Source organism: Papio anubis, chromosome 12, assembly GCF_008728515.1.
Source record: "Papio anubis isolate 15944 chromosome 12, Panubis1.0, whole genome shotgun sequence".
NCBI classification, from domain to species: Eukaryota; Metazoa; Chordata; class Mammalia; order Primates; family Cercopithecidae; genus Papio; species Papio anubis.
In genome coordinates, this window is record NC_044987.1 from 59308241 (window position 1) to 59325632 (window position 17392).

At 38.6% G+C, this 17392-nt stretch overlaps 1 protein-coding gene and 1 non-coding gene across 4 annotated transcripts in view; one reads left to right on the forward strand and one right to left on the reverse strand.

Moving 5' to 3' along the window:
- SPCS2 (signal peptidase complex subunit 2) overlaps window positions 1-17392 on the reverse strand; it is a 29889-nt gene that overhangs the window by 8829 nt on the left and 3668 nt on the right. For 2 of the 3 annotated variants that reach the window (XM_031653112.1, XM_031653111.1), the window contains exons 2-3: window positions 3363-3446; window positions 2807-2967 (exon numbers count right to left, since the gene is read on the reverse strand). In XM_031653112.1, coding sequence (XP_031508972.1) covers window positions 2807-2967; window positions 3363-3446 — 245 coding nt within the window. Of the gene's footprint in view, window positions 1-2806; window positions 2968-3362; window positions 3447-4790; window positions 4884-17392 lie in introns of all 3 variants that reach the window. The other variant, XM_031653113.1, reaches the window with a different exon arrangement.
- LOC116269848 lies at window positions 138-241 on the forward strand. The gene has a single exon (XR_004177667.1). It is a non-coding gene; the product is annotated as a U6 spliceosomal RNA (small nuclear RNA).

The following is a 17392-nucleotide window of genomic DNA, read 5'->3' on the forward strand; positions in this document are numbered from 1 at the left end:
GAATCACTTGAACCCGGGAGGCAGAAGTTGTAGTGAGCCAAGATTGTGCCACTGCACTCCAGCCTGGGCGACAAAGTGAGACCCTGTCTCAAAAAATAAAAATAAAATAAATAAAATAAAAATAAATTTCATGAACAGTGCTCGCTTCAGCAGCACATATACTAAAATTAGAATGATACAGAGATTAGCATGGCCCTAGCACAAGGATGACAGGCAAATTCATGACGCATTCCATTAAAAAAGAGTTAAAAAAGATAAATTTCATGAACAGGAAAGGCAGGAAAATATAGTGCAAAGTACATGGACTTCAGAGTAGAGATAATCCTAGATTTAAATCTTGGCCTTTAATCAGTATAATCATAACAAATAACTTCCTTGCCCAAGTCTTAGTATCCTTACCTTTAAAACTGGGATAATACTGATATTTTAGAATTATCATGAGATTTAGAGATGAAGGATACATGTAGTCTATGATACAGAAGAATTTTTTTTTTTTTTTTTTTTTTGAGATAGGGTCTCACTCTGTCACCCAGGCTAGAGTACAGTGGCACGATCTCAGCTCACTGCAGCCTCAACATCCCAGGCTCAAGTGATCCTCCCATCTCAGCTTCCTGAGTAGCTGGGATTATAGGTGTGCGTCACCACACCCAGCTAATTTATTTTTTAATTTATCTAATTACTTTATTTATTTTGAGACAGAGTCTTGCTCTGTCGCCCAGGCTGCAGTGCGGTAGTGGATCTCGGTTCACTGTGACTTCCGCCTCCTGGATTCAAGTGATTCTTGTGCCTCAGCCTCCCAAGTAACTGGACTACAGGCATGCACCACCACGCCCAGCTAATTTTTGTATTTTTGGTAGAGACAGGGCTTCTCCACATTGCTGAGGCTGGCCTTGAACTCTTGGGCTCAAGCAATTCGCCCGCCTTGGCCTCTCAAAGTGTTGGGATTACAGGCATGAGCCACGATGCCACAGAAGATATTTATAATGTAGTCCCTACTATTATAAATAAAACTGATATGACTAAAAATAAGACCTTGTTTTATTAAACAAATATAACCAAACAAATGAATTACCATCAAGGTAGTTCTCTTGGGAGGCCAGATGTTTGTAACAAGATTGCTATCATTTTCAAATCGCTTTGGAATTCCCCTGGGAACTGTCTCTAGAACCTATAGACTATTATTCTTTTGAACTGCCTTAACGGTGAAAAATCCACACTGGGATGATTAATCTGATGACTGGAAGGAGTCAAGGATCACCTGGTACCACTTCTGGGGGCTATGTAGGGCAAACTGGATAATACAATTTTTGACTAGGATCTGCTTTATTAGAGGTTTGCTAACTGCCTCTGAAGATAAATCTCCAACATGAAGTTTTAAAACATATTTCAGGTTGGCTGGGCACAGTGGCTTATGCCTGTAATACCAGCACTTTGGGAGGACTGCTTGGGCCCAGGAGTTTTGACACCAGCCTAGGCAACGTAGTGGGACCTTGTCTCTGTAAAAAATTTAAAAATTAGGTAGGCGTGGTGGCATGTGCCTGTCTGCTCAGGAGGTTGAGGTAGGAGAACTGCTTGAGCCAGGAGGCTGAGGCTGCAGTGAGTCATAATCACACCATTGTACTTCAGCCTGGGTGACAGGGTAAGACCCTGTCTCAAAAAAAAAAAAAAAAAAAAATTTAGGTAGTGGTAACATTGTTTAAAAAAGTAAACTGCCTACCAAAATTATCTGTTTTAATAGTGAAGTATAATTAAGTTCTTTTTTTTGGGGGGGGGGGGGGGGGGGAAAGGGGTCTCCCCTTTTGCCCCCGGGTGGGGGGGGGGGGGGGGTATCTGGGCTCCCTGCAAGCCCCGCCTCCTGGGTTCACGCCATTCTCCTGCCTCAGTCTCCGGAGTAGCTGGGACTACAGGCGCCCACCACTACGCCCGGTTAATTTTTTGTATTTTTAGTAGAGACGGGGTTTCACCATGTTAGCCAGGGTGGTGTCTCGATCTCCTGACCTCGTGATCCGCCCGCCCTGGTCTCCCAAAGTGCTGGGATTACAGGCGTGAGCCACTGTGCCCGGCCTTAATTAAGTTCTTTATATTCAACTTCTTGAGAAAAAAAATCAACTGGGTAGGCAACGACCATGATCTTATATTTATCATAAAAAAGAGGGGAAAGGAAATGATTATATATCAAATACAATATAAAATCTCTCATTTAATCTTCATGATAATTCTGAATGCTACCCATATTTATAAATGAGTGGTATTCAAATCATTTCAAAAATAAGTAAATTTTCATTAGCACAAGATCACAAATACCTTGGATTTCAAACCCACATTCTCTAGCTCCAGAATAAGTTCTTAATTCCACTATAATACAAGTCACACTTGTGTCTCATGCTAATTTCCAGTTCAGCTCCTCAGCTTCAAGTAAACCTGATACAGATCTGAGTCTCCAAAATCAGTTCCTTTCCTAATTTGAAGCAGCCACGTCTAATGGGAAAAGTTCTGGGCTAGAAATGAGAAGAGCTGGGTTCACGATTACTATGTGTTTTGCTATTAAGTGCTCATATTAGGATAATAACCTCTACATTAATAACAAAAATGAATTACGATAAAATAACCATACTAAACATAAAATATCAATGACAGTTACTATATAAAATGATAGATGTTTACTAGATAAACATCACAGCTCATAATATTAAATTCTAACATTAGCAAGCCCTAACATGAAAGTCTGTTTTGTTTTTTGTAGGGAGAAGTATCAGCAGATTTTTTAAAATGGTCACTAGAAAACAAACCTGGGCATAAAGGATATGATATGACGCACAAAGCCAAAACGGGTTTCGACTCTGGAAAGGGGTGCATATAATCCCAAATCAAAGCCACTATGGCAAAGAAACAGGAGATTGTACAGATGGTGAGGCGACCATCAATTAGACCAAAATTCTCCACGTATTTGTATTTTTCCAGAAGTACCTGGTGAGAAAAAGAAGGAATCAAGCTAATAGGAATACTTCCTTCCCAGTATCTGCTTTTATTCTTGATTTCCATGATAAAAGAATCTATGAATTACCAAGAAGTTCCCTCCAGTTGGGATTTTACCACACCAAACAAATAAGACTCAAGTCTTCTATAAAGAACCAAGAGAAAAAGTTCATCAATCCCTCATATAAAAACTTTAAACTCCTCAACTTTTCCCACAGCTAAAATGTTCTTCTGACTTTTTCTGTGAGAAATTTTAGAAACTGCTTTCTGACTCAATTTCTAACACTGAAAACTAAGGTCACTCCAAGTTACAAAAGGAAAAGATTTTCCAGGAGAGATGGCCATCAGCTGTATAGATACTAACCAACCCCTCCTCAAGAAAGTACCTTTTTGGCAGAATCATCCAAAGAGTTTTTCACAGCTGATCCATCCCACTTGTCAATTTTTACAGGCTTATCATCTATCTTCCACTGTAAAACAAACAGAAAAGTTGTGCATCAAGAAACTAGGCCTCTTACTGAAGGTAAAATGAACCACTTTTTAAGAGCATCTCTCATGCACACATAATATTTACTCTTTGTCTTCTGATGTTGCAGAACTAAAAGACAAAACAGGCTATTCTGGGCACACTCCTATGGGGTAGCCCTGCAAGAAGCAGTTAAAAACAAGCAAACAAAAAAGACCAAACAATTAAAATAGATGAGGTAACCAGAGTCAGGTGGTACTCATGTGATGTTGACGTTGCCAGTCTCCATGCAGAGAATATAAAAACAACCCCAAAACCAGAACACGTATATGGGCTGCAGAGACTGTAAGTTTAAACTTGCATATCCCACCTTCATTTTACCCAAATATGAGTATAGAAAATTACTCTATTTATTCATTCTTTCCTTCTCTGACCACAAAACTCACAAAATACAGATACATGAATTTACAGACACTAACAAAATGGGGAGGATCTCCTTTAATATCACTTTGTCAGCTAACAACTTTTATTATTTTACCAGCATGTCTTAACTTTAAGACAGCAATTCCAGTATAGCCTGTTGGAAACAACACTAAATTTTAAATTACAAACCAAGTCCCAGACTCAGTCCCATCATGAGTTGAGTGGACAAACTCTGCTTCTATTTCCCTTATCTATAGAGGTTTAGAAAGTTTCTCAAACACTACTATTCAGAGGCAAATAATTCTCACTCACTGCTCATGTAGAAGTTCAAAATGTTACAGCACCTACGAATGCCAATTTAGCACCCTGAATTCAGCTTCCCACTTCTGGGAATGTTTCTATAACTGAATACATGTGAAATGATATACAAGGCTACTCACTGCAGCATTGTCTGTAATAGTGAAAAGCTGGAAGTAACTCGAATGCTCATTTACAAGGGGATTGGTTAAACAAACTACAGTACATCCAGATATCTTATCAGGGTAGAGAAATATGGGGAAGAGTAAGACTACTTATGTGTGCCTTTAAAATTTTTTAACCATGTGAATGTATTACATAGTAAAAAATTTTCTCAAATGCAAGTATTTAAGTAAATGTAGCTTAAGAGGAACAGGGTGCTACAAATAATCTGATAAACCTGTTTTTTTTTTTGTAGAACATTAATGGCCAACTCTTAATTTTTTAGATCAAGTGAACAAATACTATATTCCATAAAAATCACAAACCAGCAAGCAATCCAAAATTCATTTGGATTTAGAATGGATTATTTTATGGAAAGACAGAGAATGTCATATTTATCTTTTGGATTGAGCACAAGTACAAAGATAATGCCTATAAGAAATAAAGAGATGGCAGTGGTGAGTACCTGCCGTCCCAGATACTTGGGAGGCTGAGGTGGGAGAACAGCTTGAGCCCAGGAGTTCCAGTCCAGCCTGGACAATATAGTGAGAACTTGTCTCTGGAAAAAAAAAATAAATAAATAAACAATAAAAAATAAAATAAGAAGTGGGATAAAAATAATTGTAAAGATTTTAAACAACTACAGAAATATAATTCATCAACTTTGATTTTTTAACTGTGATTCTATATATTATTATACAAAAGAGAAGGCCGGGCGCGGTGGCTCAAGCCTGTAATCCCAGCACTTTGGGAGGCCGAGATGGGCGGATCACGAGGTCAGGAGATTGAGACCATCCTGGCTAACACGGTGAAACTCCGTCTCTACTAAAAAATACAAAAAACTAGCCGGGCGAGGTGGTGGCCGTCTGTAGTCCCAGCTACTCCGGAGGCTGAGACGGAGAACGGCGTAAACCCGGGAGGCGGAGCTTGCAGTGAGCTGAGATCCGGCCACTGCACTCCAGCCTGGGCGACAGAACCAGACTCCGTCTCAAAAAAAAAAAAAAAAAAAAAAAAAAAAAAAAAAAAAAAAACCCGTTCTGTGAAGTTTGTTGGGAAAAATAACATTAGCTAAAAATAGCCATACTTAAAGTGATTAAAAGTCAATCAAGTTTTTTTTTCCCTTGGTGCCTTGTAAAAGCAAGTGTTTTTCTTCGAGAAAACTACTCATGGCAGCATACTGCGGTATTGACTGCCATAGACTGCCAGCCTACAAATCAAACATGACATCTAATTTTAAAGATGCAAACTGAACCAAAAAGAAATTAGCAGGCTTTCTAGCTAGATAGCTCATTTACACTGTCAAGTAAATCCCTCTTTGAAGACATGCAAAAGAACCAACTTGTAGAGCCAAACCCACCATAGCATTTGAATTATTTGTGAAATAAAGTCAGAATAAAGTCATTTAAAAATTATGGGTCATTCAAAAACAGGAAAATCATATTCTCAGACACCTAGCCACACTTCACTGCCTGCATTGCATCACAGAACAGAAACTTGCCTTTATAAGTCAGAAAATAATGTCTTAAAAATTTGGGGGAATAAAATGCAGAAGCAGCCATTACAATGTATTGAAATAGCCTCAGCTATAACTTCGCTGCCTGGTACCTAGAAGCAATCTTCAGTAAGTGGAACAGAAACATTTCCAGTGAATTACATGAAATCACAAGAAAGGTTATAATTTGACTTTATGGCAATATAGGCCATTTTGAACCTAACAGTGTCCCTGGTACAGTACAGAGAACCATCTGGAAAAAGGGGAGTTGCTATTAGGGGCTGATTTTTCTGATTATTATTTCTCATCATGCTCAAAAACTGCTCATCAACTAAAATGTATGCTGCTCCTCACGTTCTCTCTACTACTAATTCGGGTATTTTAGAAGCTATCTTTTTTTTTTTTTTTTTTGCCTCATTTTTGTCTTCCTCAACACTAAGTGCAAATTGCTTTCCTTTTGTAATAGATAAAGCAAAAATTAGTTTATTTTATGTAGGACCTCACAGGATAAATTACAAAGAAGGGCAGTGTGCAGAAATAAGTGAACTTGGGCCCAAGACTGCCATCTTCGGCAAGGCTTGTTTGCAAGGTTGGCCCCTGGCTGGCATCTGACAAGCTGGCTGATAAAACAGTTCCCTACACTGATATAAATACATTCCCTCAGTGATAAGAATGGCTCACTGTGCCTCAACTGTTTGTATAAATGATGTGATTTATGTTGAACACCTTTCCTCCTGGAAATCTAGAAAAAATTAAAGTTCTTTATGTTGGCAGTATCCAAAATTTCAAAATGATATCCCTTACACAGGTCAATTTTCACCCACTGTAAAACTGCTATTGCCACTCATCTTTTTATTGCAGCACTAAGCAGACCCTCAATCCAGACACCAATGTTCTTCAGATTAGAAAACGAGACTTCAAAGAGGTTAAGTGCCATACAACTAGTAAATGACAGGCCAACAAAATTCTTTAGGGCTAAATTACAAATACATGTCTCATTATAAAACTGTCTCTTCTTCAGTGATATAAATTTATTTTTACTTGCCTTAATCCCTGACCTCAATCCCAAAGAAGATTGTGGCCTTATACTTAAAGGTGTACTGTACTTCAAATCACAAGCTAACTGGTTTTGGCCAGGCGCAGTGGCTCACTCCTATAATCCCAGCACTTTGGGAGGCTGAGGCAGATGGGTCGTTTGAGGTCAGGAGTTTGAGATCAGTCTGGCCAACATTGTGAAACCTCGTCTCTACTAAAAGTACAAAACTTAGCCAGGCTAAGTAATCCCAGCTACTTGGGAGGCTGAGGAAAGAGAATTGCTTGAATCCGGGAGGCAGAGGTTGCAGTGAGCTGAGATGGTGCCACTACACTCCAGCCTGGGTGAACAGAGGAAGACTCCATCTCAAAAAACAAACCAACCAACCAACAAAAAACAAAAAACAAACTGACTGGATTTAGACTAAATACAAATGTATGCAGACAAATGCTTTTTTTCCTTACCCAATAAGTGAATCCTTATTATCCAAGGGAGAATGGAGTCAGGCTACTTTATTTTAATCTTCACTTTTCCACTTAATACTGGAAGGCACTGGACAAATAATTTAACCGTTCTAAAGCCTTATTAGTTTGCTCAATTGTAAAATAAAGACGGTGAAAGTATCTATTTCACAGGTTGGTATGAGAAGTAAATAGTGTAATTATAAAACATAGCACAGTGCACAGTACCTAGTAAGTACTTAATAAAAATTAGCTATTGCTGTTGCTATTAATGATATAAAACTATATAATACACTGCATCATGATTACCTGACTGTATGTATTATCTCCCTCACTGGGTAACAGGGACTACACACTTTTGTATTCTCAGAGCCTGGAACACAATATACTCTCAATAGCTTTTTTTTTTTTTTATGTCTAAATACTCACAAAGAAAAAAAGGGAAGAAAAATATCTCTAAAATGTTACCCTCCAGTCTAAATTTAGCAAATGTAGACATGCTCAAAATGATCTCACTTGGTTCTTATTCACAGAATTTTTTTTAAGGGATGGAGGGCAGACAGAAGGTATAATCATAGCTACCATTTCCTGAATGCCTAACATGTGCTATGTATGTGCAAAGTATTTTATATACACTACCTCACTTAATTTCCACAATAACTCTACAAGGTAAGAACAGTTAAAATCTTCCTTTCACAGATAACACTAAGGGTTTAAAAAATTCACCAAAGATGAAAGACAGAAAGTTGTAAAGCCAGGACTCAATACCCATGCTCTCTCACTATTCTACACTGCTTTCCCATGAAGAGAAAGGAAAGGAATTATTAGCCATCAAAAACACAAAAGAACAGGAAGCAAAAAGGTCCCTGAAGTGACAGCTATACAACGTATCTTGATTCCTAACAAGCTCTAGTTCATAACATTTTAAAAACCTAAAAAAAAAAAAAAAAAAAAAAGTTAATCTGAATAGGACCACAAAACTCACAGGGTATCAAAAATGTTGAACCTCCCCACTCAATGTAAAACCAACTGCAATTTGGCTGAAAACAGAGATCAAAAAGTACTATTTTAAAGAAATTACTCCCCTACACTACCCACTGAAGAGATAAAGACAACTTTTTTTTTTTTGGAGACACAGTCTTGCTCTGTCGCCCAGGCTGAGTGCAGTGGCATGATCTCAGTTCACTGCAACCTCCGCCTCCTGGGTTCAAGCAATTCTCATGCCTCAGCTTCCCAAGTAGCTGGGATTACAAGCATGTGTCATCACACCAGGCTAATTTTTTGTATTTTTAAATAGAGATGGGGTTTCACCATGTTGGCCCTAGACTTGAACTCCTGGCCTCAAGTGATCCACGTACCCCAGCCTCCCAAAGTGCCACCACACCTGGCCAAGATAAAGACAACTTTTATCAAACTAACATACCTGATGCCAGAACTGGCTGGCTAACTAGTTAAAAGAAAACAGGCATTTGATAGCTTTAATAGAACACTATGAAGAATCATTTCAGTTGCGTTTCTCCACTGCACATTTGAATAACAAAAAATTCTACGAAGACATTTCACTGAAGGTATGGCATCAGGAACTCCATAAGTGATTAGGAAGGATATTAAACACAACTCAGGTCTGAAGGATATGCAGGCAATGCAGAAAGGCATTTTCCAAATTAACTCATTTGAGGGAATACAGCCTTCTGTTCCCCATGCGTCACCAGGTTTAAAGGGATAGGGTGGGATCAAAAAAAGAGACAAAATAAGCCAGGCACAGTGGCTCACGTTTATAACTTCAGCACTTTGGGAGGCCAAGGAGGAAGGATTGCTTGAGTTCAGGAGTCTGAGATCAGCCTGGGCAACATAGCAAGACCCTATATCTAAAAAAAAAAAAAATTTAATTAAAAAAATTAGCCAGGCATGGTGGTGCCTACCTATAGTCCCAGGTACTTGGGAGACTGAGGCAGGAGGATGGCTTGAGCCCAGGAGGTGTAGGCTGCAGTGGGCCGTGATTGTGCCACTGCACTCCAACCTGGACAACGGAGTGAGACTCCATCTCACAAAACGAAAGGACAAAATCCTTGGCCATTAGGATATGTCCAACAAAATTGTTTTGAGTATGACAACATGAACACCTTCAATTTTCTTATTTTAATAACAGTGAAAACAGAAGTTATGCAGTGATATAAAAGACCTGAGTGGATTGCTTCACAAAGTTCCCTGGCTTGATAATAAGACTCAAAGGATTCCTCAATTCACACTGGAGAGATGAAGAATTACCAGGGGTGAGAGTGGTGTCAATGGTGACCCTGTTCTGATTTAGACAGAATTGAGCATGGCTTTAAGAAAAATAAACTTTTTCTCTCCTTTATCCCAGTTTAGAAAGTAGACAGAAGCTGCAAAGGGGGAAAGTAGCAGGAGATGAGGCATCTGAGAGAAACCATTTCCTAGTTATTAGGCTAAAAAACTTGAATTTTATTCTGAAGCGGGCAATGGAGAGTATTTTAAGCAGGGGAATAACAATCAAATTTACGTTTTTTTTTTTTTAAAGTCATTTTAGTGGCAACCTGGCAGATGATCTGGAGAGGAGTAACACTGGACATAGAGATGCAGATGGAGCCTGATGTAAGTGCAGAGCCTCAATGCTCAATAGAGCAGCAGTAGGGAGAATGAAAGGGAGTATTTCTGAGGTAGAATTGGCAGGACTCAGTAACAGACTAGTTATAAGGAACATGAAAGAGAAGAGACAGAGATGACCACCTACTAGAATTAGGGCTTGGATGACTTGTTGGAGCCATTATGTCATTTTCCAAGAAGGAGGAAAGAGGATACCCATTTGTATATGTGGAGTTCTAAACTAAAATAAGGAGATAATAAAAACTGATGGCAAACTCAGAAGCTGAGATTACAATTTCAGTTGGAAATACATATGTGACCATATCCCCCCACACACATATTTAGCAAGAAAAGAAAATGTTCAGTTTGGGGAGAAAATGATGTCTATCTTAAGAATGTGCACTGTCATCTAATTTAAATCCCAATTCAGCAAAAACATGGTATCTCAAAGAGATTATGCTCTTAGCAACACACTGAATCTTCAATTTCAATCTATTTTTTATAAAAATGGTCAAGATACACTGCAAAGAAAATTACTAGCTTAACAGTGCTTATTACTGACTGCATTCATCACTGGAGTTAGAAGTTAGGAAATTACCATGTGTTAATTAAATTATGAGCATGCACATTAGTGACAACCGCAGAGAAACTGATTCTTAGGTTTTATACTGCCTTCTCTACTCCACCACAAACTGCATTTAGCTGTGACAGGGCTGCTTCTACATCAACTCAGCCCATGATAGAGAAGCCTACATGACTGCAGCTCTTTGAGGGCCAGGTCACTGGATCCATGACTTAAAATCCTACCACTGAACCCAGAAAGTGTGAGATCTAAGGCTGAAAAGAGCTTAAAGTTAAAACAACTTGATTCAGCATATTAATCAGCAATGCTCCAACAATGAAGTATTTTTTCTACCAGCAAACTGAAATGTAGTCAACAATCCTTTCAATACTAGCAACTAACATCTTCTAAAGTCTGACTGAATTGTTGGCATAATCAACCAATATAAATTTCTTACCTTTGCAATGGGTAGACAAGAAATTAGATACACACAAAAAAATGGCCTTTACAATTGTGTTAAGGAAAATCTTATACTTAACAATGAATTATAAACTATGCTAAGTGCTAAATGGTAAGAAGTAGACATAGGGGGCAAGGGCACACTACAGGTTCAAGGATCTGCAAAAAAGATTCTGGATAAAATGTTACCTATTACCTCAGGGATATCAATCTGCAGCAAAGCTGACTGGGGAGAGTTGGAAGAGAGAGGGATGTTGCCAAGGAAGACCTGAATTAATAAGGCACGAAGACTGGCTAGGAATGTACTACATTGATACGGATGTGTGATGAGTCCTTATTCTAGAAAGGTAACAGATCACATACTCCATTTAAGAATTACATGCAATCAGTTCTGAAAAATGCAGCTGAGTGCAAATTCAGGCATAGGACCACACAGCTGTTTCATCTGATATCCATCTCCTACTGCCTAGAAAAATATTAACTGTTATATGACTCTTCTAGGTTTCTTTTCCTTTTTAAGGAAACTGCCAAGTCTCTCAATAGCAATTCATTCCAGTGTTGGACAATCTTTTAAAAGAAAAAAAATAATATTTTTAAACACAATCTTTTTGGCAATTACACTTCTTTATTTTCTTTAAATTAATATTGAATGGCTGCTTGCTATGTGCCAAGCACTGTTCTAGCCACTAGGGATATAGTCATAAACAAGACAAATTCTGCACTTGTAGAGCTTCTTCTTGTATGGAAGATAAAGAATAAGTAAACAAATATGCATATAATTCCAGGTTGTAAAAAAGATTACACAGAAAAATGCAATAGAGTTTTTAAAAAGACTATTAAAAAGTTATTAAATAGTGACGGAAAATAGTTAACATCTGAGCAGAGCTGAATAAACGAGTAACCCATGAGAAAATCTGAAGTGTCCTAGTGAAAACAGAACACCAAAATCCCCCAAGCTTAACGTGTTTGAGGAACAGCAGAGAAGCCAGGGTTTCCAGAGTCAGTGACTCAAGTAGAAACTGACAGATGAGGATGACAGAAACAGGCAGGATCAAGAACATGTAGTGTAGGGTCCAGTCCCACAGGGTCGGTGGGTTTTTCTCCCTGTATGCGGAGACGAGAGACTGTAGGAATAAAGACACAAGACAAAGAGATAAAAGAAAAGACACTTGGGCCCAGGGGACCACTACCACCAAGATGCGGAGACCAGTAGTGGCCCCAAATGCCAGGCTGTGCTGATATTTATTGGATACAAGACAAAGGGGCAGGGTAAGGAGTGTGAGCCATCTCTAATAATTGACAAGGTCACATGAGTCATGTGTCCACTAGACAGGGGGCCCTTCCCCGCCTGGCAGCCGAGGCAGAGAAAGAGAGGAGAATAAGAGAGACAGCTTATGCCATTATTTCTGCATATCAGGGACTTTTAGTACTTTCACTAATTTGTCTAAATCAGAACAGGGTCACCATTGACACCACTCTCACCCCTGGTAATTCTTCATCTCTCCAGTGTGAATTGAGGAATCCTTTGAGTCTTATTATCAAGCCAGGGAACTTTGTGAAGCAATCCACTCAGGTCTTTTATATCACTGCATAACTTCTGTTTTCACTGTTATTAAAATAAGAAAATTGAAGGTGTACACCGGCAGAACCGGGTGTACAGGATGGAACATGAAGATGGATTAGGAGCGTGACCACTGAAGCACAGCATCACAGGGAGATGGTTAGGCCTCCGGATAACTGCAAGAGGTGGAGGAGTACAGTCTTCTCTAAACTCCTCCGGGGAAAGGCAGACTCCTTTTCCTGGTCTGCTAAGTAGCGGGTGTTTTTCCTTGACACTGATGCTACCGCTAGACCATGGTCTGCTTGGCAACAGGCATCTTCCCAGACACTGGCGTTACCGCTAGACCAAGGAGCCCTCTGGTGGTCCTTCCGGGCATAACAGAAGGCTTGCACTCCTGTCTTCTGGTTCCTTCTCACCGTGTCCCTTCAGCTCCTATCCTTGTACGGCCTAGTTTTTCCTAGGTTATGATTGTAGAGCGAGGATTATTATAATATTGGAGTAAAGAGTAATTGCTACAAACTAATGATTAATGATATTCATATATAATCATATATATTATTTATATCTAGTATAACTATTCTTATTTTATATATTTTATTATACTGGAACAGCTCGTGCCCTCAGTCTCTTGCCTCAGCACCTGGGTGGCTTGCTGCCCACAATGTAGGGGCTACAAAATAGGCCACAATTAGGGGTTTGGATTTTAGTTAATCGAGATGGGAAGTTACTGGAGATATTTCAGCAAGAGAGTGAGTGATCCATGTTTTAAAACATCAGTCTAGCTGCTGTGTGGAGAACAAAATGTAAGGGAGCCAAGCACAGAAGCTGGAAGACCAGTTGAAACGGCTACTACAGCTGTCTAGGTAGGAGTGGTCAGATTCTGGATGTACAGCCAGGAAAATACAACGATGGGATGGCTGTGGAGTACAAGGCAAAGAGAAGATCAAGGGTAACTCTCAGGTTTTTGTTTGAATAAATAAGATGAATGGAGGTGTCTAACTGAAATGAGGAAGACTGAGAGAGAAGCATTTTGAGGGGTAAGCAGAAATCAGGAGACTGGCTGTGGCTATTGATGCCTGATACACGTTTTAGACATTTAAGTGGAGATGACAAGCAGGCAGTTGGACATAAAAGTCTGGGGCTTATAGGAAAGGTCCAGGTTGAGAATATAAATGTAGAAGTCAGCAACTTCTACATGTTATTTAAGCCACGACATTGGGTATCACCTTGGGATGAGGCTAGACAGAGGAGAGGGCCAGGGGTAATAAGCTCAGGGACTGGCAATATTTACACAAGTCAGGAAGAAGACCAAAGAATAATGAAGACAACAGAGACTAGTTGACGGAGGAGGAAAATTGGGGGCAAACGGTGTCCTAGAAGCCAAGTAAAGAAAATATCTCAAGGAAGAAGTGATCAATAAGTCAAATGCTACTGAAAGGCTAAGTAATATAAAAAAACTATTGAAATTTGGTAAGATAAGAGATCAGAGCAGGGAAATGGTGCTGGCAACAGCTGAAAAAGGTACCTTGGCAGGCAGATTATATATATATAGTATATAATATATATAGTATATATATATACACACTTTAATTACTAATTAAAAGACTCACTAAATATATGTATATATACTATATATACATACATAATACGTATATATAGTATTTTAATTAGTAATTAAAGTAATAGTACAAAAGTAATCAGTGTCTGTGATATCACTGTGTTACATGATACATAGTTTAAAAAAACAAATAATCTGAAACTTTAAGGGTTACTCCATGAAAGACAAAAGTAAGTTTCTAAAATTGTGATACAATTCACACACTATAAAATTCACTATTTAAAAATATGCCAATTCAGGGGTTCTTAGTATACTCACAAGGTTATACAACCATCACCACTATCTAATTCTAGAATATATGCATACCCTCAAAAAAGAAACTCCATACCTATTAGCAGTCACATCTTATTCCTGTGCCCTATCCCCTGGCAGCCAACAATCTACTTTCTGTCTCTATGGATTTGCCTATTCTGGACATTTCAAACAAATGCAGTCATACTATATATGGCCTTTTGTGATTGGCTTCTTTCACTTAGCACATTTTCAAGATTCATCCATATTGTAGTATGTATCAATACTTTATTCTAACAGTCAAATTATATTCCATTGTATAGATATATCACATTGTGTTTATCCATTCATCAGCTGACAGACTGTTTCTACCTTTAGGCCATTATGATAACTGCGTTATGAACATTTGTGTGCCAAGATTTCCCGTGGACACACGTTTTCAATTCTCTTGGGTATATACCTAGGAGTGGAATTGCTGGGTCATATGGTTAACTTTACGTTGAATTTTCTGAGGAACTGTCAAACTGTTTCCAAGAGTGCCACCACATTTTACATCTGTTAGCGATATATGAAGATTCTGATTTCTCCGTATTTACACCAAAACAGGTTATTTTCCTTTTTTTTCCCTTTATTATAGCAATCTTAGTGGACGTGAAGTGGTTTCTCATTGTGGTTTTACTTTGCATTTCTCTAATGACTGATGATGTTGCGTATCTTTCCACGTGCTATGGGCTATTTGTATATCCTCTATGGAGAAATGTCTATTTACATCTTTTGCCCTTTTAAAAACTAGGTCGCTGTCTTTTTATTACTGAGTTGTAAAATTCTTTATATAGTCTAGATGCTAGACCCTTACCAGATATATGATTTGAAAATGTTTTCTCTCATTCTGTGGATTTCTTTTTTCATTTTCTTGATAGTGGCCTTTGACACACACATACTTTTTATTTTGAGGAAATAAAAAATAATGAGTTTTGAGATCCTAATAGGATCAGTTTACAAAACAGTATTAAAAGGCCAGCACCTTGTTTCATTAAACAAACACATACAATTATAGTAATGTCATAAAACCATTCATCTTCCTTGTCAGAGCTAGGTAACAGGGCACAAGCATATCATCTGGAACTCTGGCAAGCTAAGGTATCTTCCAGTAGAGTAAAAGAGGAGACACCTAAGGACATGTGGTTGGTAGGTGACAAAGCCAAGGTTACAGCCTAGGTCTTTCACCTCACAAGAGATGTTCATCCCACTACTATGTTAGCTAGCACATTAGTTAGCACAAGGCACACTGTGGTATGGGAAGCAATGTGCTGAGTAAAGAAAGAGCACTGGATTAAGTACTGGGGAAGCCAGGTTCTGTAAGTGTTACTAATTCACTGTGTGGTCTTGGGCAAGTTGCTTTGCTTGTGTCCATGTCTACAAAATGAGGCTGAAGCATCAGATGAGTTTCAGGGTCTCTTCATTAAAAACATTTTAAAGAAACCACTATTAAGCAGAATAGCTTTTAAAAACAAAACAAAACAAAAACCTTAAAATGTCAGAACCAGAAGAGACTTAAAAAAATCATTTAAGCCAGTAGTTCTCAACCTGGAGGTAACTGTTAAAATGCAGAGGTAATAGAGACATGTGAAGAAAAACGCAGATATTCAGGCCTAAGAAAAGGTCCAAAAATCTGTTAATTTTAACTAATTCTCAAAGGAGTCTGATGTAAACAGATTAAAGCTGTTCTTTAAGATCAGGCTGACAGGCTAGCCAGGAGACAGAAATCCAGGTATAAGGCTAAAAGGGTCCAGACAATAGCTTCTGGAAAGCATGGTTTAACACCACATATCAACTTTAATAGCCAAAACAAATTAAGCAAGCAGCTTTTCTTTATAATTGCCAGGCAGAAGAAAATGCTTTGATGTATTTGGGGCAAAATAACACACTGCAATGATCTAAGTCAAGTTATTCTGTGATGGAGGCGGAAGGATTATATTTGCATACTTATTTTTAAGATCAGGAAACAAGAACTGCTGTGTTCTTAAAGTCAGTTTCATAAGAGTAGAAATTCACATCTGCTTAGGGAAAACTAGGAACATATTTGCATCTCTTTATTGCACTTCTTTATGGCAAGTAAAACTACAGCTGCAGAAATAAAATAAAAACCCTCCCCGCCGAAATCAAGAAACATCAAATTAAATAAATTATATTAGGCTAGGTGTGGTGGTGCACGCTTGTAAACCCCATACTTTGGGAGGTCAAGGCCATTGGATCACCTGAGGTCAGGAGTTCGAGACCAGCCTGGTCAAAACAGTGAAACCCTGTCTCTACTGAATATACAAAAATTAGCTGGGCATGGAGGCACATGCCTGTAATCCCAGCTACTCGGGAGACTGAGGCAGGAGAATAGCTTGAACCTGGGAGGCGGGGGTTGCAGTGAGTAGAGACTGCGACAAATTGAGACTCTGTCTTAAAAAAAAAAAAAAAAAAAAGAAATTATATTAAAGGTAATAGACTCATTCCCACAGAGCAAAAGTCTATTAGTTCAGATCCTGCTCCAGAGAATAACATTTTTCCCCCCAAGTTCTCTCCCACAGTACCCTCAGTCTTCAAACAATTAGAGGCACCATCCTCTAAAGCTGATTCTGAAGACTGAGGTGACAGATCTCAAGTTGTTTCTGTGCGAAATTCAATGCTAAAAGTACTTATCCTGTGTTGATCACTATAGAGAAGCACTCACAGGAAAATAGGCAAATACAAATTGGTGGAATAATACAAGATAGTATGTCATATTAAGTGACAGTTTAATTCCCACGTGCAGTGTAAGTGCTAGAGGAATTCAGAGAGGGAACAGTTCAATGTAAGGCTGAAAATCAAGTTTTCCAAGAAAAAGCACTCAAGCAGCTCTTGACTATTTTGTCTCTTCCGTCCCTCACTTATTGGATAAATCTTCCAAGCACTCTTTTGTGAGACCTTTTATCTATTTCTGCTACTCATGTTGGGGTTCTCATCACCTTGTCATTCTATTTTTACCACAGACAGCCCTGCACAAAGAACATTTACTT